This window comes from Bidens hawaiensis, unplaced genomic scaffold (assembly GCF_021521415.1).
Source record: "Bidens hawaiensis isolate Kalapana, Puna unplaced genomic scaffold, B.hawaiensis_p1.1 tig00030283_1, whole genome shotgun sequence".
NCBI lineage: Eukaryota > Viridiplantae > Streptophyta > Magnoliopsida > Asterales > Asteraceae > Bidens > Bidens hawaiensis.
The window spans coordinates 97,747-122,185 of NW_027495052.1; the positions used below are offsets into that span (position 1 = coordinate 97,747).

At 36.5% G+C, this 24,439-nt stretch overlaps 1 protein-coding gene and 2 pseudogenes across 2 annotated transcripts; all 3 read left to right on the forward strand.

Annotated features, from left to right (window-relative positions):
• Positions 1-1,128: 1,128 nt before the first annotated feature.
• On the forward strand, positions 1,129-4,215 carry LOC143580216 (G-type lectin S-receptor-like serine/threonine-protein kinase LECRK3; annotated as a pseudogene).
• A 2,357-nt stretch (positions 4,216-6,572) lies between these two features.
• LOC143580228 (G-type lectin S-receptor-like serine/threonine-protein kinase LECRK3) lies at positions 6,573-8,977 on the forward strand (annotated as a pseudogene).
• Positions 8,978-14,808: 5,831 nt separating this feature from the next.
• On the forward strand, positions 14,809-24,439 carry LOC143580218 (uncharacterized). Of its 2 annotated transcripts, XM_077063313.1 has the most exons (14): positions 14,809-14,909; positions 15,325-15,663; positions 15,744-15,956; positions 16,831-16,923; positions 17,000-17,116; positions 17,198-17,518; positions 21,532-21,610; positions 21,709-21,863; positions 21,977-22,425; positions 22,505-22,693; positions 22,773-22,880; positions 22,954-23,017; positions 23,504-23,602; positions 24,197-24,439. In XM_077063313.1, exons 2-14 carry the CDS (start codon positions 15,331-15,333, stop codon positions 24,287-24,289), a joined length of 2,313 nt encoding a protein of 770 aa, XP_076919428.1. In that variant the 5' UTR covers positions 14,809-14,909; positions 15,325-15,330; the 3' UTR covers positions 24,290-24,439. The 2 variants fall into 2 exon arrangements, with proteins under 2 accessions (XP_076919428.1, XP_076919429.1); XM_077063314.1 differs by lacking the exon at positions 14,809-14,909 and having other exon boundaries at positions 15,278-15,663.

Below are 24,439 nucleotides of genomic sequence, written 5' to 3' on the forward strand. Positions count from 1 at the left end.
AAAATTAAATTGTTTAAATCCAACAAGATACCCTTTTTTATTAAGGCCAAAAAAAAATTTCGCCTTTGGCCCTAAAATTTTTAACCGTTCTCGGAGCCGGGCCTGCTTCATTATTATATCGAATGTATCAAATTTTTCTCTATATAATATTGTTTTTTCTTAGTTTTAAATAAAAAGTTTGTTAAAGTTCTTATGTGCAAATGGCCATAGATACGTAATGATACCGATATGTTTCCTGCATGAATAAAAATAAGAAAATTGTTTCAAGATATCATCTCATTCTTCCTCAAACTGGATCATAAATTGTTTTCAAGTTGTCCTCTCGTCACTAGCCGAATCACCACTAGCTTTGCCATCATCATCAAATTCGTCCCTGCCATTAATCGGTTGCAAACCCAAAAAAAAAAAAATTCATGTGGGTTGGAAATTTTTAGTGTTGATTGTCTATCTCTAAGTATTAGTTTTTCAATTCAGCACTGGTCGGTTTAGATCGCATACAAAAAGAAAATTCAGACTTTTCGGTCTAACTTTTAATTATATTTTTACAATTAATTAAAGCTTTATTTACATAACAAGTCATACTATTTAGTTATTATTGTCATAAATTTATATAAAATAATAGTTATGCATTCATATAAACTAAAATCTATAAACTTCAATATAACAAGCTCGTTTAGACTTGAGGGTTAAATTAGTTGGTGTGTGCAGCGTGCCCGTTAACAAGGTCGTCTCCGAGAATTTAAATACCTCGGCCGAGCAAAAACAAAAAGGCTCGTATACCTTAACAAAAAAAATTTATTTGCTAGTGTACATGGATAAAATTTGTATCGACCGGTTTATTATAAGCAAAAATCATTTTGAGCATGTACTTATCTCATAAACCATTGCAAATAACATTATTTTTTGCACCAAAAAATATATATATGTAATATGCATAAAAAGTTTGTGCCCCCGAACTTTATGTGCCCAGGCCGATGGTGCGGCTCGCACACCCTCCGAGCCTCCCATGCCCGTTAATTACATGATTTTTAGCTTTGGCTTGGGCCAGTGCTTGCTTAAGCTCGACTAATTTACACCGATAGGTTGATTTATGAACCGGGCATGATTACATGTTTATTTGTGTCCTTGAACACACTTGAAATCGTGTTACCTGATCGTGACCCATAACCCATTAATTCAATTAATCAAATGAGTCGGCCAGTCGCAATAAATATTTAAAATGGCCTAAAACGGGTGATCGTACGAGCTTTTAATTCTAACTTTAAACGGATTGTTTAACTAATAAGGTTAAACAAATAGGACAGATACGAGAATCTAAAACCTAATCATTTTTGGTCGTGTAAAGAATTACCACCGCTGTAGAAAACCTTCGGTGAGAAAATTCAAACGCTTAGGTTTTATACTTTAGTCTAGATGGTCTCTAGCGTGGAACATTTCCACATTGAATGCTTCAAAGCTTCACAACTCTATGTAGGACCAAATGAAATTTCAGGGAAATTGTCAAAATTAATTACAAAGAAAATGCAACCATAGAAGTCACATTCTCTAGGTACCTAACTTTTTGTCACCACAAAAGACTTTTATGTAATACATAGATAAATGATTTATCAAAAAGTCTTTCAGTTGACTTAAAAGCAAACATCATTTACAACTCCTATTTATGTTACTGTGCATTCTTAAACATTCAAGCAATATTTTCCTATGGCCTTAGTCCCAATTTGTCTCATCTCTCTTGCTATTCTGCTACATTTTGTAGCATCACAACAGACTAATGGTTCTGTATCTGTCGATGCATCACTCACGGCAACACCGAATGCGAAACCTTGGCTTTCACCTTCAGGTGAATTTGCCTTCGGGTTCCAGCAAGTTCAAGGCAGCGATAACTTCTTGTTATCCATATGGTACGACAAGATACCTGATAAAACCATCGTATGGTATCCAGAAGGCAGTCCAACAGTGTCTCCAGGATCCAAAGTTGACCTGGTAGATAGGCGTGGGCTCGTACTCAGTGATCCTCAAGGCAGAGAATTATGGAGTTCTGGCTCCATTTCTGATCTTGCGTATGGTTATATGAACGATACCGGTAACTTTGTAATCGTGGATAGCAATTCTCACAATATATGGGAGAGTTTCGATCATCCAGCAGATACCTGTTGCCTACTCAGGTTATGGCTAGAGGTGGAGTAATCAACTCCAAAATGGGCGAAACAAACTACACTGGTGGAAAATTCCAGTTACGCCTGCTTCAAGATGGGAACCTTGTTCTTAATACTCGGGATATGTTTACTGGCACCCATGATAATGCTTATTACATTAGTGGCACTCGTGATGCCGACAATTCATCGAATTCTGGTGACCAGTTGATCTTTGATCCAAAGGGGTACATGTATATATTGAGAAGAAATGGTGAAAGTGTTAATCTTACGGGAGACTCACTTCCTTCCGGAGATTACTATCACAGAGCCGCACTTGATTCCGATGGGGTTTTCACGCAATACTATCATCCCAAGAATCCCACTCAGGGTACAAGCTGGGAAATCGCATGGTTTGTACCAGAAAACATATGTCGGAGTAGAGACGCCAAAGCTTGTGGGCTAAACAATGTTTGCATCCTTGTTAACAATCGACCAACCTGTGAATGTCCACGGGGGTTCTCATTGGTTGATCCCAATACTTTAAATGGTGACTGCAAGCCTTATTTTACTCCGAGCTGTGATGAAATCGAGTCAAGTAACGCGGAAGATGTGTTTGATTTCATCGAGCTCACAAATACTGATTGGCCAGGATCCGATTTTGTGAGCCTGAATCCGAGTGACGAACAAACATGTAGATCTTCCTGCTTGAAAGATTGTTTCTGTGCAGTTGCAATTTATAGGGACAACCAATGTTGGAAGAAGCAACTTCCGCTTACCAATGGATACAAAGATCCTGCATATAATGTGAAGGCCCTCCTAAAGTTTAGGAAACTTGATGGTCCTGTTCCAGGAGAAAATAAAAGCGGAACCGGAGAAGATAAAAGTGAAAAAAGTTTGATATTGGTGGGATCTGTTCTCTTAGGTGCCTCGCCTCAGTGTTAGTAATTGTTGTATTGATTGGTGTGATTTATGTGCAACTATTTAAAACCGAAAAGAAGAAGGGAACTTCACTTCTAAGTAGTGCAACTGTTGAAACGAATCTGCCTCGTTTTACATATCAAGAACTAGTCGAAGCTACTAATGGGTTCAAAGATGAATTGGGAAAAGGGGCTTTCGGGACAGTCTACAAAGGTGTAATAGGGACAAAGATCGTGGCGGTTAAAAAACTGGAAACTGTGGTTCAAGATGGCCAGAAGGAATTCCAAACTGAGGTTAACACGATTGCAAGGACTCACCACAAGAATTTGGTGCAGCTTCTTGGTTATTGTGATGATGGTGAGAAGTGGCTATTGATTTACGAATACATGGCAAATGGCACGTTGGCAGACTTTCTTTTTGGAGGCGTTAGACCTAGTTGGAAACAGAGGAGTTATATCGCCTTAGGTGTTGCAAAGGGACTCACATACCTTCATGAAGAGTGTAGCAACCAGATCATTCATTGTGACATAAAGCCTCAGAATATACTTCTTGATGATTATTACAATGCTAAGATTGCAGACTTTGGACTGGCAAAGCTTTTATTGATTAATCAAAGTCGAACAAATACTGGAATTAGAGGAACGAAAGGATATGTTGCTCCTGAATGGTTTAGGAACACCCTTGTCACATTCAAGGTAGATGTCTACAGCTTTGGCGTGTTGCTATTAGAGATCATTTCATGCCGAAAGAGTGTGGTTTTCAATGATGACGCTGAAGATGTGGCAGTTTTAACAGATATGGCATGGGATTGCTACCAAGACGGCAGACTGGATGCATTTGTCGAGAATGATTTGGAGGCGTTAGATGATTTGGAGAAACTAACAACGTTTATTATGGTTGGTCTTTGGTGTGTTCAAGAAAACCCTTCGCTGAGGCCAACCATGAAAAGGGTCATTCAAATGCTTGAGGGAGGAATTGAAGTGACCGAACCTCCTTGTCCATGCCCGTTGTCTGTCACCTCTTTCTCGTCTTCAAATTGAACTACTTTGTTTTTGTACCTCGATATATATATTGTTTCTTAACTGTAGTTAATGCAACGTTGAATTCTAAACCATACATAACTGAATAAAGATTGTAGAATATATTTTGATTTATGAAGCTTCATTATCACCTAGAGTTTACTATCTTAATTTTGTTTATCAATCTTTAAAGCGTTCTTTTGAAAACAAGTATAAACTTCATGGGTTGCTTTTAAATGGTACGTGCAAAAGATTTATATGGTTTTGAAAGTGACACCAAGTATGACAACCGGAAGGATCCAAGAAGAGGACACGTAGAAGATAAAATATTGTAAAGAGGAAAGACTTTCAATGTTCTGTTTTGTTATATTCTCATATAAATAGCCACTGAATGAGCATTAATAACTGGGTTAAGATTAATTTAGACCACTTTTTTAAGTGTTGTTAATAACTAGGGTGTAAAATCTTGTCTAGTAGCGGATTGTATTAGGGGTGTAAACGAGTCAAGTCTGTCCTCGAGCTAGACTCATTTATTTATCGAAAGGTTGAGCTGTCTTCATTTTGAGCTTTATGTCTAGAGCTCCAGCTTGGATTGGACTTACTGAATAATTAGTTATTTTATTTATATACAAACACAATTTTTTTGCATTTTTATTATTCAAACTTGTAGTTATTTTAATCCTAAGTTTATATGTAATAGTTTTTCTTATATAGTTATATTAATATATATAATAGAAACTATAATATGTATGTAAATAACATACTCATTTAGGATCGCATGCCTCAAGCCTATATGTGAAGGCTCCAAATTGAGCTCGTTTGAGTTTTAGTTTAGGCTCACGCTCGCTTACACCCTAGATTGGATTGTTGAATCCAAGCATGACTCATATATCTATTCGTGTCAAATACAACCATAAGCCGAAAACTTAAAATCATGTAATCTGAACATGACGTTATAAATGAGTCAAACGAGTTAGTGATAAATGGTTTAAATGAGTCATAACCAGGTTGATCTTATACTTTTGTTACAGTTTTAAATGGGCACTTTAACTAAACAGGGTAACAAACACGGTTACATGAGTATTTGAAACACTCTTCTTCACTTGAATATGTGTTGACTTAAAAATATGACAGATATTTTGCACTCAACGGTCTTTTGCTTGATTTGGTAATGAAGAAAATTTATAGGTTTTTAACTTTTTATCAATCTTAAAGGATTCTTTTGAAAACAATATGACAACTGGAATGATCCAAGAAAAGTTACACATAGATCTTAGAATACTGTAAAGAGGAAAGACTTTGATGTTCAGTTTTGTTATAATATTCCTAGATTTTTTTTATTTTATATTTTGAATGGCACTCCTAGATGATTTAGACTGGGAAAAGACCACTTGGCCAGTTATAATCATACAGCTTTAGGCATATAGCCCAATGAATTAACATCAATAATTGAGCTACAACAGGCCAAGATTTTTACTCTTGTAGTCAATCAATCCTGGCGGGTAAGCAAGTTGAATCAGAGGTGTGTGAACAAGCTGACTCTAATTGTAGCTCATCTTAAATCTTAAGCTTAAGCTCGACTCATTTAATTTACCGAGCTCGAGATCTCTTTGTTTTGAGCTCTATGTCGGAGCTCAAGCTCAATACATTAACAGTTTTCTGAACTTTAGCTTGAATCTGATTTATTGAACATTTAATACTTTTTTATAATTAGAACTTTATTTAGTTATATAACAAAATATATATTATTAAGTTATTTTTGTTATGAGTTAAAAAAAATATAATAGTTGTAATGCATTTATATAAAATAAGATCCATAACAAAGCTCGTTTAGACTTGTGAGAATGATTATGCTTGGTGTGTGACACGTACCCGTTTATTAAATGAGTTTTAGTTTTGGATTGGGCCCGGGCTTTTTAAGCTCGGCTGCTTGCACCCCTAAGTTGATTGATGAACCCAAGCAAGACTCATGGCATGTTTATTTGTTTCCTTGAACACACTTAAAATCATGTTTCTAGCTAGAACGTGACCCATAATCCATTCATTTAAATAATTAAATGAGTTAGCAGGTTACAATAAATGGTTAAAATGGTTTAAAACGGTTTTATCTTAAAGAGTCTTTTATTCTATAAACAAGTTGTTTAATTTATCTAACCAGGTTAAACAAATGTGATATGGATGACAACCTAAAACCTAATAATTTTAAGGTCGTGTAAATAATACACACCCCTTTGAAAATGGTTTCAATTATAAGTATGAGATACATCAATGCAAAAAACTTCAAAAGTTTCGTAGTAGTTATAATGCTGTCTATAGCGTGTAACATAATTTCCATATTGAATGCTTCAAAACGTTATGAAAATTAGGTAAGCAACTTTTTGTTGCTACAAAAGACTCCTGTTTATGGGTTGACTTGAAAGTCTTTCAGGTGACTTAGAAGCAAACATCCTTCAAAACTCCTATTTTTTGTTACTGTTCTAAACCATTCAACCATTTTCTAATGGCCTTAATCCCAATTCGTCTAGTTTATCTTCCTATTTTTCTACATTTTGTAGCAACACAACAGAATAATGGTTATGTATCTGTCAGTGCATCCCTCACGGCAACACCGAATGCGAAACCATGGCTTTCACCTTCAGGTAAATTTGCATTTGGGTTCCAACAAGTTCAAGGCAGCGATAACTTCTTGTTATCCATATGGTATGACAAGATACCTGATAAAACCATCGTATGGTATCCAGAAGGCGGTCCAACAGTGTCTATAGGATCCAAGGTTGATCTGGTTGATAGGCGTGGGCTCATACTAAGTGATCCTAAAGGCAGAGAGTTATGGAGTTCTGGCTCCGTTTCTGATCTTGCATACGGTTATATGAATGATACTGGTAACTTTGTAATTGCGGGTAGCAATTTTCGTAATATATGGGAGAGTTTTGATCATCCTGCAGATACCTTGTTGCCTACTCAGGTTATGGCTAGAGGTGGAGTAATCAACTCCAAAATGGGCAAAACGAACTTCACTGGTGGACGATACTAATTACGTCTGCTTCCAGATGGGAATCTTGTTCTTAATACTCGAGATATGGTTACTGAAACTCCTGATTCTGCTTACTATATAAGTGGCACATATGATGCCTCCAATTCAACGAATTCTGGTTTCCAGCTGCTTTTTGAGGCCACGGGATACATTTTTGTTGTGAGAGCGAGCGGTGAAAGAATTTATTTTGACTCCAAGAGACTCTCTTCCTTCTGGAGATTACTATCACAGAGCTACTCTTGATTTTGATGGGATTTTTACTCAATACTACTATCCCAATAATACCACTGAGCGTACAAGTTGGAAATTATATATTTTGTGCCCGTGGATAACATATGTTCGACTAAATATAGCAAAGCTTGTGGGTTAAATAATATTTGCAGCCTTGATGGCAATCGGCAAACTGTAGATGTCCACAGGGGTTCTCATTGGTTGATCCCAATATCCCAAATGGTGACTGCAAGCCGTATTTCACACCGAGCTGTGATGAAAGTAAGTCAAATCATGGGGACGATGTGTTTGATTTCATCGAACTCACAAATATTGATTGGCCGGGATCCGACTTTGTGAGCCTGGGCCCAAGTAACGAACAAACTTGTAGAACTTCCTGCTTGGAAGATTGTTTTTGTGCAGTTGCGATTCACAAGGGCATCGTATGTAAGAAGAAGCAGCTTCCACTTTACAATGGATTTAAAGATCCTTCAAGTAATGTGAAGGCCTTCATCAAATTTAGGAAAATTGACGGTCCTTCTGGAACCGGACGAAATAAAAGTGGAACAGGAGAAGATAAAAGTGGATCAGGAGAAGATAAAACTGGAAGAAGTTTGATATATGTGGGATCAGCCCTCTTAGGTACTTATGTGTTGGGAATTCTTGTTTTGACTGGTGTGATTTATGCGGGTTTCTTTCAAATTCGTAAGAAGGTTGTAAATCCATTTGCATGTAGCGCAACTGAGGAAACTAATCTGTCTCGTTTTACTTATCAAGAACTAGTCACAGCTACCGATGGATTCAAGGATGAATTGGGAAAAGGGGCTTTCGGGACAGTCTACAAAGGTGTAATAGGGACAAAGATCGTGGCGATTAAGAAACTAGAAACTGTGGTTCAAGATGGCCAGAAGGAATTCAAAACTGAGGTCAACACGATTGCAAGGACTCATCACAAGAATTTGGTGCAGCTTCTTGGCTATTGTGATGATGGTGAGCAGAGGCTATTGATTTATGAATACATGACAAATGGCACTTTGGCAGGCTTTCTATTTGGAGGCACGAGACCTAGTTGGAAGCAAAGGAGTTATATCGCTATTGGCGTCGCAAAGGGACTCACGTGCCTCCATGAAGATTGTAGCAACCAAATCATCCATTGTGACATAAAGCCTCAGAATATTCTTCTTGATAAATACTACAATGCTAAGATTGCTGACTTTGGATTGGCAAAACTTTTGAAGATTAATCAAAGTAAAACGAATACCGGAATTAGAGGAACAGAGGGATATGTTGCTCCTGAATGGTTTAGGAACACCGCTGTCACAACCAAGGTAGATGTCTATAGCTTTGACGTCTTGCTATTAGAGATCATTTCATGCCGAAAGAGTGTGGTTTTCGAGGATGACGCTGAAGATGTGGCAATTTTAACGGATATGGCATGGGATTGCTATCAAGACGGCAGACTGGATGCATTTGTCGAGAATGATTTGGAGGCCTTAAATGACTTGGAGAAACTAACAACATTTATGATGGTTGGTCTTTGGTGTGTACAAGAAAACCCTTCGCTGAGGCCAACCATGAAAAAGGTCATCCTGATGCTTGAACGAGAAATTGAAGTGACCGGACCTCCATGTCCATTCCCTCTCTTTGTTACCACCTGCTAATCTTGAATTTGATTTCACATGTTTTGGTACTTCTTTCTATGTATTCTTTCTATGTATTGTTTCTTAGGCTTAGTTCTAAGCCATAAATAAACAAATAAAGATTGTAAAATAAAATATTTGGCCTATGCAGGTTCATTATTATATCTTGAGGTTGATATCAAATGTATCAAAGCCTTCCTTATATTATTGTTTTTATCTCAGTTTTAATGAAAAATCTGTCACGGTTCTTAGAAACCAAAATTTTACACATTGAAGTTGGTAAATAAAACGATGTACAAGTGGCCATAGATACATAATGATACCCATGTAGGCCATGTGATGAACAACATACACAAGCCAAGCATCTTGGTAGTCATGCAGTATATTATATGCATTTTTAGTAGGTCAGCCAATGGGTTAGTTTATTATGAGCCATATTAGCAAGTACGTACTAGTTGACGGTATTTGTTGCCAGTTATATTAACATGTATCCTCTCATGCATTCTTCCTCGAACAGGATCATATAGTGCTCTTAAGTTGTCCTCTCGTTCTTCACTAGCCAAATCACCATGAGTTTCGGCAGCGTCACCAAACTCATCCTTTCCATTGGGTGTAACATTGGAAATTAACCCACCATCACTGCCAAAACCAGCACTATATCCTGACTTGCTTGAGCCATCTCCATACCTAAACAGATCCAACCAACCTCAGGAGTTCTCTATCCAATCAACGAACGCTATTAAACAAGTATTGTACATCGATTCTTATGCAGTACTTATCATTATGCCATAACTGTTTTGTGGTAAATTTGTATATGCTTGTTCGTTTAATAAATGAATGTACATAAATAAAAAATTTTGTTGAATAACTAAATGAAAGAACACGAACAAGTGTCATGTTCGTTCAATTATGCTCATGAACATTCGATAATGTGTACATTTACGTCTATTAATGTTCACTCGATTACACCTGTTTGTGTTCGTTAATGTTTTTTATTTATGTTTATTTATTAAAGGTTTTACTATATTTTTAACAAATTTTCTGATCTTATCATATAGATTTAAACAAAATTGTTGTTGTTGTTGTTGTTGTTATAGGTTAACTACACATATAGTCCTAGGGTTTGCCAATATCACACTAAGAAATCAAAAACTGACTAAAGTCACGCTCTGTTTATTTCAACTGGAATCCTTAATATCCTGCCGAGAGATATCTTTGACACGGCTATACCAAAACCAACAAAGAGAATTTATGAACTTTTTTTATTACAGAGAAATTAATTTACGAAGACTAACGTTCAACTTAATTATTAATTCAACAACTTCATTCTCAAGTCCCGTATCGATAATCAACACACGAATATTAAACGAATAACTCTCGTCTATATTAATCAGAAAATCTCACTCAAAAAACTGATTACAAACCCTCAAACCCTAACCCGGTTTGACTCTTGATGAACCCTAACTCGGTTACACCAAACTCTACTACCTAATGTCTAACCATAACTCGGTTTATATAGACTTACCCTAACTTGTTAGCCAAGACATTACCAGATATAATAAAACCTAATTATTGAGTTGGGTCTTACACTTGGGCCAAACAACAATTGACCCAACAATCACCCCCGCAATTGTTGTACACGAGTCACCCGACTCACCCCTAATTTCCTACTTGAAATTGGTGGGTCTTCAACTTCACGCTTGTCATCATTCTCTTGATTCTCCCGAGGCTTTTCATGATCTCTTGCAATATCCTTTCGGCTCCACTTGGCTAGAAGACACACTTGCTTTGTTTGATCATTACACGCCTTCCCTTGGGCTTGAATCACTTTCTTAACCACGCGTTTAGTTTCTTGAAATCTCTTCTTTGGACTTTGAATTTTGGAACTTGGATCTTTTATTGGAATCTGACTCGTAACCGGCTTGTCTTCTTTCAGTCCAATACTTTGAAGATCTCTACCTGCAAAATTCTTCATTTCACTTATAGCTCGTTTACCGGGACTTGTTATCTTGTGGCTAATCTTGTATAATCAATTCTTGGTCCTTGTCACCTTCATCGAAAGCTTACATGTATCATCTTTAATGGTTAGCAAATCGTGTTTCATGTGAATCTCGCATCCATCTTCCGTTGCTTGACCAAGACTTATGATATTGCACTGTAAGCTCGGGATGTAGTAGACATCGGTCAACAAACGTTGCTCCCCTGTTTTTCCTTCAATTAAGACCGACCATTTTCCCCGAATATCAATACAAGATTCATCTCCGAACTTCACGTTCCCGTGACTTGTTCATTCAATTCATAAAAATACGATTTATTACCCGTCATGTGATTCGATGCTCCGTTGTCGAGATACCAAACATCTTTCTCCATCGGCTCAGTTTCGAAACGCTTTGGAATCACACCGTCTTCATTCAGAAAAACCGTTTTCTGATCACCTTTAATCATAAATAAATTTGGATCAAAATCATCAATTTTGTTCAAATTAGACTCTTCCTTTTTCTTCATACGTTCCGGACATGTAGACGCAAAGTGACCGAACTCATGACAACGGCAACACTGAACCTGTGACATATCCTTTCTTCTCCATTGACGATCCTTTCTTTGACCCGTATACCTTGACCCACGATGTTGACCATCTCGGTTTTCACAACCATCTTGATCCTCATCCTCTCGGTATTGACCTCCGGTTTCCCGGCCTCTTCCACGTCCCTGTGAACTCGGACAACCCTTACCTCGGCTACCGGACTGATCATACGACTTACCTTTGTAACTACTTTCCGATCGATTGAAAAGTAACTGACCTTGTGAATTTGAAGCGCGTTCTCTCCCTCGTAGATGTTCCTCAAACGCCTTAAGTCTTCCAACAGCATCTTCAAACCTCATACTATCGAGATCAACCTTTTGCTCGATTGATGCTACTAAGTTGAAGTATTTGTCTGCAACCACATCCAGTAACTTCTTCACCAAGACATCTTGCTCGAACACGTGACCAAGACCCGTTGCCTTTGAAACCATACCGGTTATTTTTCCCGTAAACTGATCAACAGTCTCGTCTTCCGCCATCTTGAGTTTCTCAAATTTACTTTTCAACTTCAGTAGTCGAGCCTTTTGAACTCGCTCGGCCCCAACAAACTGTGCCTTCAAAGCAGCCCATATTTCTCGAGCATTCTTGTATTGAGAAACCTGAAGAAGAATATTACCTTCCATAACTTGGAACAAAAACGACCTTGCCGTTTTATTCTTCTTCGCATCAATAGCCGCAACCTCATTCGGTTGAATAACTTCCCATAACTCTTGATCATCCAAGATCACTTCCACCACAATCGCCCATGTGATGTAATTAGTTTCATTCAACTTTGGAACCTGCAACGATATCCCCCCACTCGCTTTGGGTTGAATTATCGAATTTTCTTTGTCACCTGCCATTGATGGTGTTGAACCCCCTTGCTTCACACCGTTGAAACAAGTACGAACAAATCAGTCCCAAACAACTTTTCAAAACCGAACCCGTTTACTCAAAAAACCCGGTTCACAAATACCTTTTACAAATAATCGTGTGCAAAAGAAATTGGATTGCAAATTCAAAAAATAAACTATTGTTTTTTCTTTTGAATTCTTCTTCGTAGTGCAGCACCAAATTCAAGAAGTAAAATAACTTGTTTTCTTCTGTTTGTGAATTGTTAAAAACCCAACACCCATATGTTGACTTTTGTCACAAACTTTAAAACAAAAAACCAAATATTAAAGAAACCGAAACCTTATAACCACCTAAATCAATTTCGATCAAAAACTTTAGCGCTGAACACTCTTAGCCCACCGCAAACCAAAACCAAACACCCTTGGTCCAAAATATTCCTTTACGCGCACACCCCGATCGGAAACCCAACTCGGTTCTGATATGCGCCGATTGATTACTCCTCAAGCCACCGATCGCCTCCGACCGATTATCGATTTCTTGAACTTGACTCTGATACCAATTCAAGTCCTGTATCGATAATCAACACACGAATATTAAACGAATAACTCTCGTTTATATTAATCAAAAAATCTCACTCAAAAAACTGATTACAAACCCTCAAACCCTAACCCGGTTTGACTCTTGATGAACCCTAACTCGGTTACACCAAACTCTACTACCTAATGTCTAACCATAACTCGGTATATATAGACTTACCCTAACTTGTTAGCCAAGACATTACCAGATATAATAAAACCTAATTATTGAGTTGGGCCTTACACTTGGGCCAAATAACAATTGACCCAACACATTCTTTAGTCCAATAAACTCAACTAAGATCTTCAAAACTGTAATGATAGTTTTGATATTTTAGTTTAGTTGGTCTCTGTTATAGGCTTTCTACCAAAACAAATTATTCGAAAATAAGACCCTCAATTAACTTTAAACCACAACGGGGCGTTATGAAGAAGAGTTTCGAAGCTCTATTTCTTACGTAGCAATGACGTGACGGGGCTTTAAAGCCCCTCCATAATGAACAGCCTAAACATATTTATTAGGCTATGGAATATTTGCCCTCACAAAAGACTTCCTCTAAAATGGGTGGACTTCAAAAGTAATCATCATCATCATCGTACTCAGTATATCCCACCAATAGCAAAGCTATGGTAGGGTCTGAGGAGGGTAAGATGTAGGCAGCCTTACCTCTACCCCATAGGGATAGAGAGGCTGCTTCCGGTGAGACCCCCGGCTCGATAGTAGTTTTGCATCAAGCCTTGGACATAAGGCACATAGCACTCAATCATCGGGACACCGGCTGATCGGTGCATGTACCCTTATCTTTCAGCTATCAACGCCACTACATGATGCCTGATTAACCGTCCGTCACTTTTAACGTTATTTTCACGAGATTAGTAAAATAACGTCAAAATTAGTGCAATTTCACTTTTGCCCACCCGAGGGTTCACACATATATACATCATATGTGCGCACCGCAAGCAGGGCTAGTGGACTTCAAAAGTAAAGTTAACATAAAAGTCCCATCTTCATTATTTAAAAATAAGTAATCCTGCTTTTGTTTTTGTTTTAATATGGCGTTAGAGCATTCTATCTCTTTTCTTATCTTCAAATTCAAAATTACACTAAAATACACTACATTTTATCTCTCATTCTTAATTAAATAATATTTTTTTTATACTTTTATCATTACATTTTCTCTTTTATTCACTTACAACCACTTTCAAAATATATTAAAAAATTAATAGGGTGCAACATAAACTTTTCAAATATACAGAAAATTGAAGTGATACTTCTCAATACAAAGTGGAATTAACCAAATAATTCAATTGATAACACTCAAATCAATTAATTATTCAGTTGTAACTAGAAAATTACAAGAAGCAAGATCCGATAGAAAGAAGATGAGAATACAGAGAGAAATGAGATGGGAGACTAGAACTAATTCACTATATTCATAACCTTGACTCCTTTGTGACTTTGCTTATAACTTGAAGCATTTAACTTGTTTGGGCCATCTGATTTGGGTCGATGTGTTAGGCCCATGACATTCATAAAAAAAATAATTGCATTTTCTCTTTTATCCACCCACAACTCCCTAAACCACTTCATATATTATAAAAACTTCACTCACTGAATTTGATGGACGGATTGTGAATGCTCTTAGCCCCGCTCTGCCTTAACATTTTTCTATTTACGCTATAGAAAATGAACATTTAATGACACGTCAATTACGACACACGAATAATTGGCACTTGCAAAACCGAGTCATAAAAAATGTAATCCTCTCGTGTCATAAAAGGCTAGAAAAAAAAACACCGGAGACACTTAAATTTCGTGTGTCATGTTTATTGTCATCTTATAATTTAGACTACGAAAACTGGATACACTCCCAAAACACACAGAACCCTAAATCACTATATATTGCGAGTTCGAAGCTCTGTCTGCTTCGCTGTGTACGAGTTCGAAGCTCTTCTTCACGTAAGTTTTTCTTTAGGTTTATTTGCATATATCTTCAATTGCATATTTATTCGCTCATTCGAAGGTATATGTGTGCTTATATCCGCAATTGACATATGATTATAAGTTTAGGTTATATATATATTGAATCCTATAATTTGTTTATGATGATATCTAACCTGATTTGTAGGTATATGTGTGTTTAGATTCACAATTGACTGTTGATTATAGGTTTAGGTTATACTGTATACACTTTTTGATATGTTTATTGTTTTGTGTGTCATGTTTTAGTACTAGACACCACTAGTGCTGGGTTTTGTCACGGTAAACCGGATTATTATTAATATAGTGTTTTGGAATTATGATGGTTCTTTTATGAGCTTAAAATATAGCAATATGCTTTTCTAGATTGTTTACTGTTATATTCTTAAACTAGTAACAGATGGTCATGGTCAAATCACGGATTACGTCTAAGCGATTGTCAAATGCATATGACGAAGGGGTAGAGGCCTTTTTAGAGTTTGCTCAAAGTAATAATCCAAACTCAGATTCTGATGAGCAAACCGAATCAGACAGCGGTCCGACAGTAAAACGAAAAGCTAATAGAGGGAAAATCGTAATTACTTACAATAAAAAAGGTGTCCCGATTGGAGAAGGAGCAACAAAACTCGCTACTTTTGAGGGAATGACTGCAAGAACTATGATTCCAATTACTTATGAGTGTTGGTTGGACGTACCCAAAGAAACCAAGGAAGATGCATGGAAATTTGTTTTGGTAATAAGTCGAACATCTAATGAATCCTAACTTCTTTTCTTTTTGTTGAAAACAATATTATTTATGTTTTTTTGTTTCAGAAATTTTTTGTAGTTGACCCAAATAGTCGAAAGCAAAGTATCCAATCAATTGGGACGAAGTGGAGAAACTTCAAACATAATCTATACAAGATTTTTATCGAGCCGCATAAAAATAACCCAAAGGCGTTAGTCGATCCTCCTGCTACGTATAAGTTTTTGAAAAAAGAAGACTGGAAACTCTTCGTAGCACAAAGACTTTCCAAAAAGTGGCAGGTTCGTCAAACTTGAATTTAATAATTATTAGCTCAAATCTAGACTATATATTCTGTTAGTAATCCTCGTTACTTTGGATATGTTTGGTTAATCTGCCACATAGGCAACCAAGGTGACATGGCATGCCACATGTATTCCATATCACTAAAATGTAACAGATTAGTGCATTGACTATCTGGGCATTTCAAACAGCTAAATGGTTCAAGAATTTGTGACAGTTTGACCTAATAAAGTCAAACTGCATTTTGTGCATTAAACGAGTCAAGGCTGCATATAGAGTAATTTAGTATCTGGTTAAGTTTAGCTGGAAACGTAATATTTCAACTCAAAGGGCAGTGTTGTAATCGTGGCAACAATTATCCTGGTCATAGTTTAGTTTCGACTTAATTCGGGTCAGCAGCAAATAATTACTCAAGACCTTTGTGTCTGGAAGCTAAGTACTAAAATGCCCCTGCTCTTATTTGTTTGTGAAATAACATTTCCATCAGCTGCAGCCTGTTCGAAAACTCCTGAGTTTTTACGTATCAAACAAACCCCTGCAGCATATGCTGAAAAATTACCACATTGCCCCAAAATACCGAATACGCCCCTGCAGAAATGTGTCTAACTGTGTGAATCAGCAATTGTTCTGGCCCATTTCTGTTCGTGAACAGCAGCAACATTCAGTCCCTAAGTGTTCGTGAATAAGCTGCTCGGGAATTAGCATCATATGAGCAAATAACTACTCGATAATTAAGCTCCAACATAGAGTTTTTTACTCTTGTATTCTGAATTTACTATTGCCACTTATACAACAAATGTCACGTTTGTTATTATTATATAGTTACTAATTTTTAATTTAATGTTCGTATAATGTTTAATGTGTCTAATGCAGGATAAAAGTAAGAAAGCTAAAGGTGTCCGTGCACGTCATAAATACAATCATCGTTTGAGCAGAAAGGGATATGCCGGACTTACTATTGATATTGTATGAACTAATTTAATAGAATAGCTTACTTGTACCTGTTTACGTTAATTAATTTTTTTTATTCTTGATCATCTAGATGCAACAAACTGGAAAGAAGGAAGAGGAGATTGATAGGGCAGTCTTGTGGAAAGAAGCAAGAAAATTAAAAACAGGAGGTTTCGATAAAAATGTCCAAGAGATTGTTGATAAAATTGTAAGTTTCTTTCTATTCAGTCTCGGGGATTACAATTGAACATTTATATTTTCTTTATTTCTATCTCAATTACAATTACAGGATGGGCTACATAATTCAGGATTTTATGAATCATGTGCAACACATGATGTGCTTACGGAGGCCCTGGGTACCAAGGAACAACGTGGGCATGTACGCGGGATGGGTAAATTTGTAACGCCACACCAATATCCATTGGTACCCAAGACTATTAAGAAGTATCTGGACATTGAGCAGAAGAAGACGGATGAGCGGTTCAGCAAACTTGAAGATGAGTTGGAGAAACTGAAAAGTGGAATGCATAATGTCTCCGAAGCTGCAAGTTACCAAATGGTGGGCCATGAAGAAGATTTTGAAGACGAACCACATGATCTAGAATCACCTGTAAGTATACATTATGTTCTGTCAATACATGTTGTTCACTAACTTGTTGATTTATAACGACACATTTATTTTTTATATGCTCGAAAACCAGGTTCTGTTTACCTGTTTATTGCTTCATTATAAACGATTACTCTTGGCGGGTTCGATTTTATAGGTTTACACTTACAGTGAGATTACCTGATTATTGTAGAATAATGAAAACCCCGTAAGGTGTAATGTATTATTGATCAACTATATATAGGAGTACAATAAGATAAATACAAGGAAACATAATCAAATACAATCTCCTAATTAAGGTAACACTATAATACTAAAACTCTAATAATATATTCTATAATATTCCCTAACATTCCCCCGCAGTCAGAGCGGTAGGAAATCGGACGCTCGGACTGGAGCGCAAGCTTGTGAAGATATACGACCGACTGTCACGTAGAGCAGGAACTCGATCGGTTATAGGATCTAAGAAGATCGGCGGCGTCTTGGCCGTAGTCAGGCGGCTAGGCATGATGACAAGAGCTTCGACTGCGACGGCAGGAGCTATGACTGAGTCGGCCGAAGCAACGACTTGACGGCAAAAAAAAATTATATATGCTAAAGAATAAAATTAAAAAAGAAAATATAAAAACTTTTATTTCAAAGAAAAAAACTAAAACTAAATAAAAATATAAATAAAAATTTTCAATAGTTTATAACACTATAGTCTAAACATAAAAAAGAAAAAAGAAAAATATGGATAGAAAAAGAAGGGAAAAAAAAGGAAACTCAAAAGAAATTTTAAATCAATCAATCATACCCAGTGAAGTCCCACCAACAGCAAAGCTATAAGTAGGGTTTGGGGAGGGTGGGATGTAGGCACACCGTACCTCTATCCAAAGGGATAAAGAGGTGGCTTCCAGAGAGACCCTCAGCTCTAAAGTGCATATGTATAAAGCAATACAAAGGAAATCAAAGTTCAACAGTAATATAAAATACTAATAATACTAATAATAATTATAATAGTAATAATAATAATACTATATATATGTAAAGAGAATATCATTCTGGTGTGTGACCAAAATAAGGAAAATAGAAGCCCTAAGGTATTCCTTTCTCCCTAAAATCCTTAACTTTAATTCTACTTCTCCGAGAATTCCTATCCTCAACCATGTCCTCGGAGAGGTTTAGGTATATCAAATCATGCCTAATCCTCTCGTCCAATTTAGGCCGTCCTCTACCCCTCCTCCCTTCTATAGTAATGCTTTCAACGGATCTAACAGGATTCGTCGTCTGTCTTCTCTTCACATGTCCAAACCATCTCAATCTCCACTCTCTTATCTTGTCTGCTATGTTCGCTACCCCTAATCTCTCCCGAAACACAACGTATGTTATTCGGTCTAACCTTGTGTGCCCACACATCCAACGTAGCATTCTCATTTCTGCTACCTCCATCTTCCGCACTTGTGCCTTCTTGATGGCCCAGCAATCTGCTCCGTATAGCATTGCAGGTCTAACTGCAATCCTATAAAATTTTCCCTTTAGTTTAGTTGAGAAACTTTTGTCGCACAATATACCTGTGGCTGCTTTCCATCTACACCATCCTACCTGAACTCGATGGGTCACGTCACTGTCTAATTCCCCATCACTCTGAACAAATGACCCTAGATACTTGAACTTCTTTACCTGCGGAACCTCCTGCCCTTCAATGGTGGTCTGTACGTCCTCATTGTCATTTACCACACCAAAATCACAGTGAAGGTACTCCGTCTTAGAGCGACTAATCCTTAAACCTTTTGTCTCTAAGGTTGTTCGCCACTCCTCAAGCCTCATGTTTAGATCTTGTTTCCTCTCAGCAAGTAATACAATATCGTCTGCGAATATCATGCACCACGGGAGCGTCCCCTGAATCGACTATGACAACTCATCCAAGACTACTGCAAAAAGAAACGGACTCAACGCTGACCCTTGCTGAAGACCTACCTCTACAGGGAAGAAATCAGTATCCCCCACTAGCGCACGGACACTTGTTGCACTCCTGGTATACATATCCATAATTATCAAATTTTAAATCAAATTATGTAAAAGAAATTTTTTTTTGGGTACCTAAAGAAAAGAACATAGAGAAAATAAAAAGAAAACCAAAGGGAATCAACGAAGCACTAAAACAAAATTGACAAAGAAACTCAAAATCGTGGTTAACCGGACCAAAACAAAGGAGAATAAAAAAAAGAAAGAAATTGTTGTGGGTTTACTTTGGCCGGTGGACATGTAGATTTGAGAGAACGATAGCAATAAAGTAATATATACTTATGTGTAACGTCCCCGGGGCAGGACGAGAACAAGAAGAAGAGAATGAAACAGGTCAGAACCTTAAGGCTGTGATACCATGTAGAATAATGAAAACCCCGTAAGGTGTAATGTATTATTGATCAACTATATATAGTTGATCAATAATACATTACACCTTACGGGGTTTTCATTATTCTACATGGTATCAATAGTTGATCAATAATACATTATATAGTTGATCAATAATACATTACACCTTACGGGGTTTTCATTATTCTACATGGTATCAATAGTTGATCAATAATACATTACACCTTACGGGGTTTTCATTATTCTACGTGGTATCACAGCCTTAAGGTTTTGACCTGTTTCATTCTCTTCTTCTTGTTCTCGTCCTGCCCCGGGGACGTTGTACACACAAATATTACTTCTCTTGCCCTTCTTGCCCGACTCCTTCTCAAAGAAATAGCCCACCTTGGAGCCTGGTTCTTCAATTTTTTTTTACACCTTTGACTTTTCACCAAGTAACATTCTTATTTTTTTTCCATATAATTCTCGATTGGTTCTTAGTTAAACCTGGACCAAAACTAAGAGATAAAAGAAATAGATAGTTGTAAAAATCGCAACGATAGATCGTAATCCACGTGACAGAGACATGCCACAATCTACTGTGGATAATCCGAAAGCGGTGACAGTTTGGTAATGCGAGTAAACTATATTTGTGTGTTAAGACGTCCCGGGGCAGGACGAGAACAAGAACAGAAAAAAAAAAGGATAAACAAGCTAGAACCCTAAGGCTTACTGTGGATAATCCGAAGCAACGACTTGGCGGCAATTTTTTTTCCCAAAGAATAAAATTAATGAATATACTAAATTACTAAAAAACTACTTTTAACGAACTAATGAAGGAGGAAAAAAACAAAAAAACTAAAGAAATAGTAAAGGAAAAGAAATTTGATGAATGAGAAATAAACAAAATTTATAAAAGGTTTCCCCGTAGGGTAAGAATTTTTTCGACAAAAAATACTAATAATTGAGAAAATACACGAAAACTATAGAAAATCAAAGCACTGAAAGACAATTGTAGTTGTGAGATTCAAGGAGACCGTAATTGTGAGATTCAAGGAAGAAGAAATCGCTAGTTGAAAAATCGCAACAACTGTGTTGGTGGATCGTAATCTACGCAGCGGTTGATCATAGAGTGGCGGTGGGTAGACCGTAGTCAACGATATATGTGTATAGACGTCCCCGGGGCAGGACGAGAACAAGAAGAAGGGAAAGAAACAGACCAGAACCCTAAGGTTGTGATACCATGTAGAATAATGAAAACCCCGTAAGGTGTAATGTATTATTGATCAACTATGTATAGGAGTACAATAAGATAAATACAAGGAAACATAATCAAATACAATCTCCTAATTAAGGTAACACTATAATACTAAAACTCTAATAATATATTCTATAATATTCTCTAACAATTATGTGCTTCTAGTTGTAAGCATAAGTTATATAAGCAATCAGTCCCAAATTTGATACTTTTATTTGGTAATATTTTGTGTCAAAAAACTTTTTGAGCTTTGGGGCGTATTGACTTTGACCCTGACTTTGACTTTTGGTATAAGCTTAATACTGATATACTTCCACCGCAACCTTTTGACTTTGACTCTGACTCTGACTTTGACTTGTGTACAAAATAGTTTGCAACTTTTTTGCAAGTCTTGGATACAATTAACATCCTATATTTGTAGGATAAATCGTGTTTACTTGCGGTTGATGATGCTTCAAATATAGTTGCCACAGGAGCCATAATGGATCATAGTGCCTCGGGTATTACGAACAATATTTGCATTATATTATTTTAATATTTTATTTTCTTACTTTCATATTTTTTAGAAATTTGGATCTTACTTACCTTCATATAGTAGGTGATGAGAACATTGAAGTTGTGGTAGAAATATGTGTACAAGGAGAAGCTTTAGTACCTATTCCAATTGAAGAGGAGCTCATTGAGAAGGTCAAAGATGCTGTCGGATTTATATTAAGATGGCCGAGACATCTAGTCATTCGATGTTCGGACTTGGTAAATACAATATATGAATTATTTGTCTTTTATTTCTGTATTAATGTACACACACACACACACACACACATATATATATATTAGTATTTGCTGAATCAGTATACTTTTTGTAGAAAAAAGTGGTGGCGAGACCAATGAGAAAAAATGCAAAAAGGCTAAGAGAACTTGACGAGGAAAACGAAAAAGAGAATGAAAAACAAAAAAAGCAGCCAAGTAAACCAGTAAAAGAGAATGCAAATGAGAAAGGAAAAGAAAAGGAGACAAGAAAAGAAATTTTGAATGAACAGGAGACACGAAAAGAAAAGGTGAATGAAAAGAGGATGTTGAAAAGAAGGATGACGAGAGCAAACAGGAAGCCGAGGATAAGAATTGAGAAAAGGCCTGTTTTGAAAATGACTGCAATGATGGTTGATACACATGCTTCAGAGGTTGATTATGTAAAAGTGCAGTGTGAGGATGAGCTATTTGGGTACAATAGTTGTGTGTGCATAACTTGGGATGATTTTGAAGCGATTTTTACATTAGACGAGATGAGCGGTGCTGTCATTACTTCTTATATGATGTACGTTCTTAAATTTATTTTAAATAAATTTTCATAAAATGTAATTTATTTAACCAGATTAGTTCTTGTATGTTAATAGGTACTTGTTTGAGCAAATCAAGAATGGGTCAAGAAGAGATCACGGAATCTGTTTTGTGAGCCCGACTGCAACCTCGCTAAGTACACGTAAATCGAAATCCAAAAATATTGATGATTCAAGTAGAAACATTGCAGATCGGTTGTTTAAAAGAAAGGACAATGACATTATCTTGATTCCCTACAATCCCGGGTCTGATTATCAAAACCATCCCAATTAAAATCCAAGTTTTATTAGTTGTTTGATTTAATTTGGTTTTTGGTTTTTGTAGAAGACACTGGGTGTTGGCTGTACTGCATATGAAAACAACTACATGCTATTATCTTGACTCCCTAAGGCCTAGTAGTGTCAATTTGCAGTTGAGGCAAATTATCGATGCGTAAGTAGTACAAAACTACAAATTATTGATACATTATATCTTATTATTTGATATATTTCTTAACTTTTTCTAGTGCAATGGACTTGTATGGTACACAAAGTGGATCGAGGGTAAAACTCAACTGGGTCAACGCTAGGGTGAGTACTTAATTTCTTACGTGTTTATATTCAAAGTAAAATGTTATTAATTTATGCATTCCTAAGTAACTGCTATTGATTTTGTGGCAAATTTGTGCATTCTGGAGTTGTTGATCTATCTGGTTGCTACTCGATATGTATAAGTTCGTAAATTAGTTACATTTTTGTCAGTATGTATAACCGTACATTCTTTAACTTGTATATTCGGATTTTAGATTTAAATGCACAATACGCAGAAGAAAATGTAGTAATTTAGCATTTGCAGTTTACATAATCTGAAAACCTAAGATCACATGTACGTATTAGGGAACAGAGGAATGTGCACATAAACTGATTGATCTAATTAAACTGATTGATAATCAGATCCTATTTTGGTTCTTTATGTAGTAAACAATTAAATTCAAATTAGGGGGACTGATAATCAATTGCAGCTTTAACTTTATATGGATCGATGTTACGGTGATCATTTGTTATGTATTTATGTAGTGTCCATGCCAGCCGGGAAGTATCGAATGTGGCTACTATATGCTGAAGTTCATGCAAGAGATAGTTAATGAGGGGATTGAATTATTGCTCAATGACAATGTAAGTATAGCATCCTTTATTATTTTCATTTTTGTATCAGTTTCATCATCATCATCATCATCGTACTCAGTATATATCACCAATAGCAAAGCTATGGTAGGGTCTGAGGAGGGTAAGATGTAGACAGCCTTACCTCTACCCCATAGGGATAGAGAGGCTGCTTCCGTTGAGACCCCCGGCTCGATCATTTTTGTATCAGTTTGTACCTTATAATGTTTGTGTCTAGGTTTACTTTTTGATAGTCAAAGCTGCACGTAAGCTTTTTTTTTTATATATTATGTGTTTGGGTTTGGCAAATAGGTATTGTTAGTATTGACAAATAAGCATGTTTGCTGATCTGATTTGATAGTGATGGGATGAATTGCCAATGGTAGGTAGATTAGAACAAATTGTTCAGGCTTTCAGTAGCAAAAAATATACAAAGAAGTGGATTGGGTGTATTGACTTCTGATTGCATAATTTGATACCATGGATACTGGTTGTGTTTTTTCACTCAATAGGTTTAGGTTGTGCTAAGTTGAATATTATTTAAGTTACAGTTATATGTGTCATTGGCCCAAAAACCGAACTCTTTATGATTGCAATTTTTCACAGGTTGGGGTAGGGAAAGATCAATACACCGATGCTGATATTGATGGAATTCGTGAAGAATGGTCGAGTTTTGTGACACCCTTTATCTTTCAGTGATATTTTGTGTAGTGAAATGTTAACTTTGTAATGTTGTTAATTTTGAATGGTTGTTAGTATTTTATAAAATAGTATATGAAATAGATTGTTTTGTTATATTTGTATTTCAATTTATATTATGTGAAAATCAGTAAATCTAAAAAAAAAAAT

Bases quoted from the DNA above. Each gene is read 5' to 3' on its own strand.
- LOC143580218 (XM_077063313.1), top strand. From the start codon at position 15,331: ATGGTCATGGTCAAATCACGGATTACGTCTAAGCGATTGTCAAATGCA. The intron at 15,664-15,743 runs GTAATAAGTCGA...TTTTTGTTTCAG, and splicing joins ATGCATGGAAATTTGTTTTG to AAATTTTTTGTAGTTGACCC. The intron at 16,924-16,999 runs GTATGAACTAAT...TTGATCATCTAG, and splicing joins CCGGACTTACTATTGATATT to ATGCAACAAACTGGAAAGAA.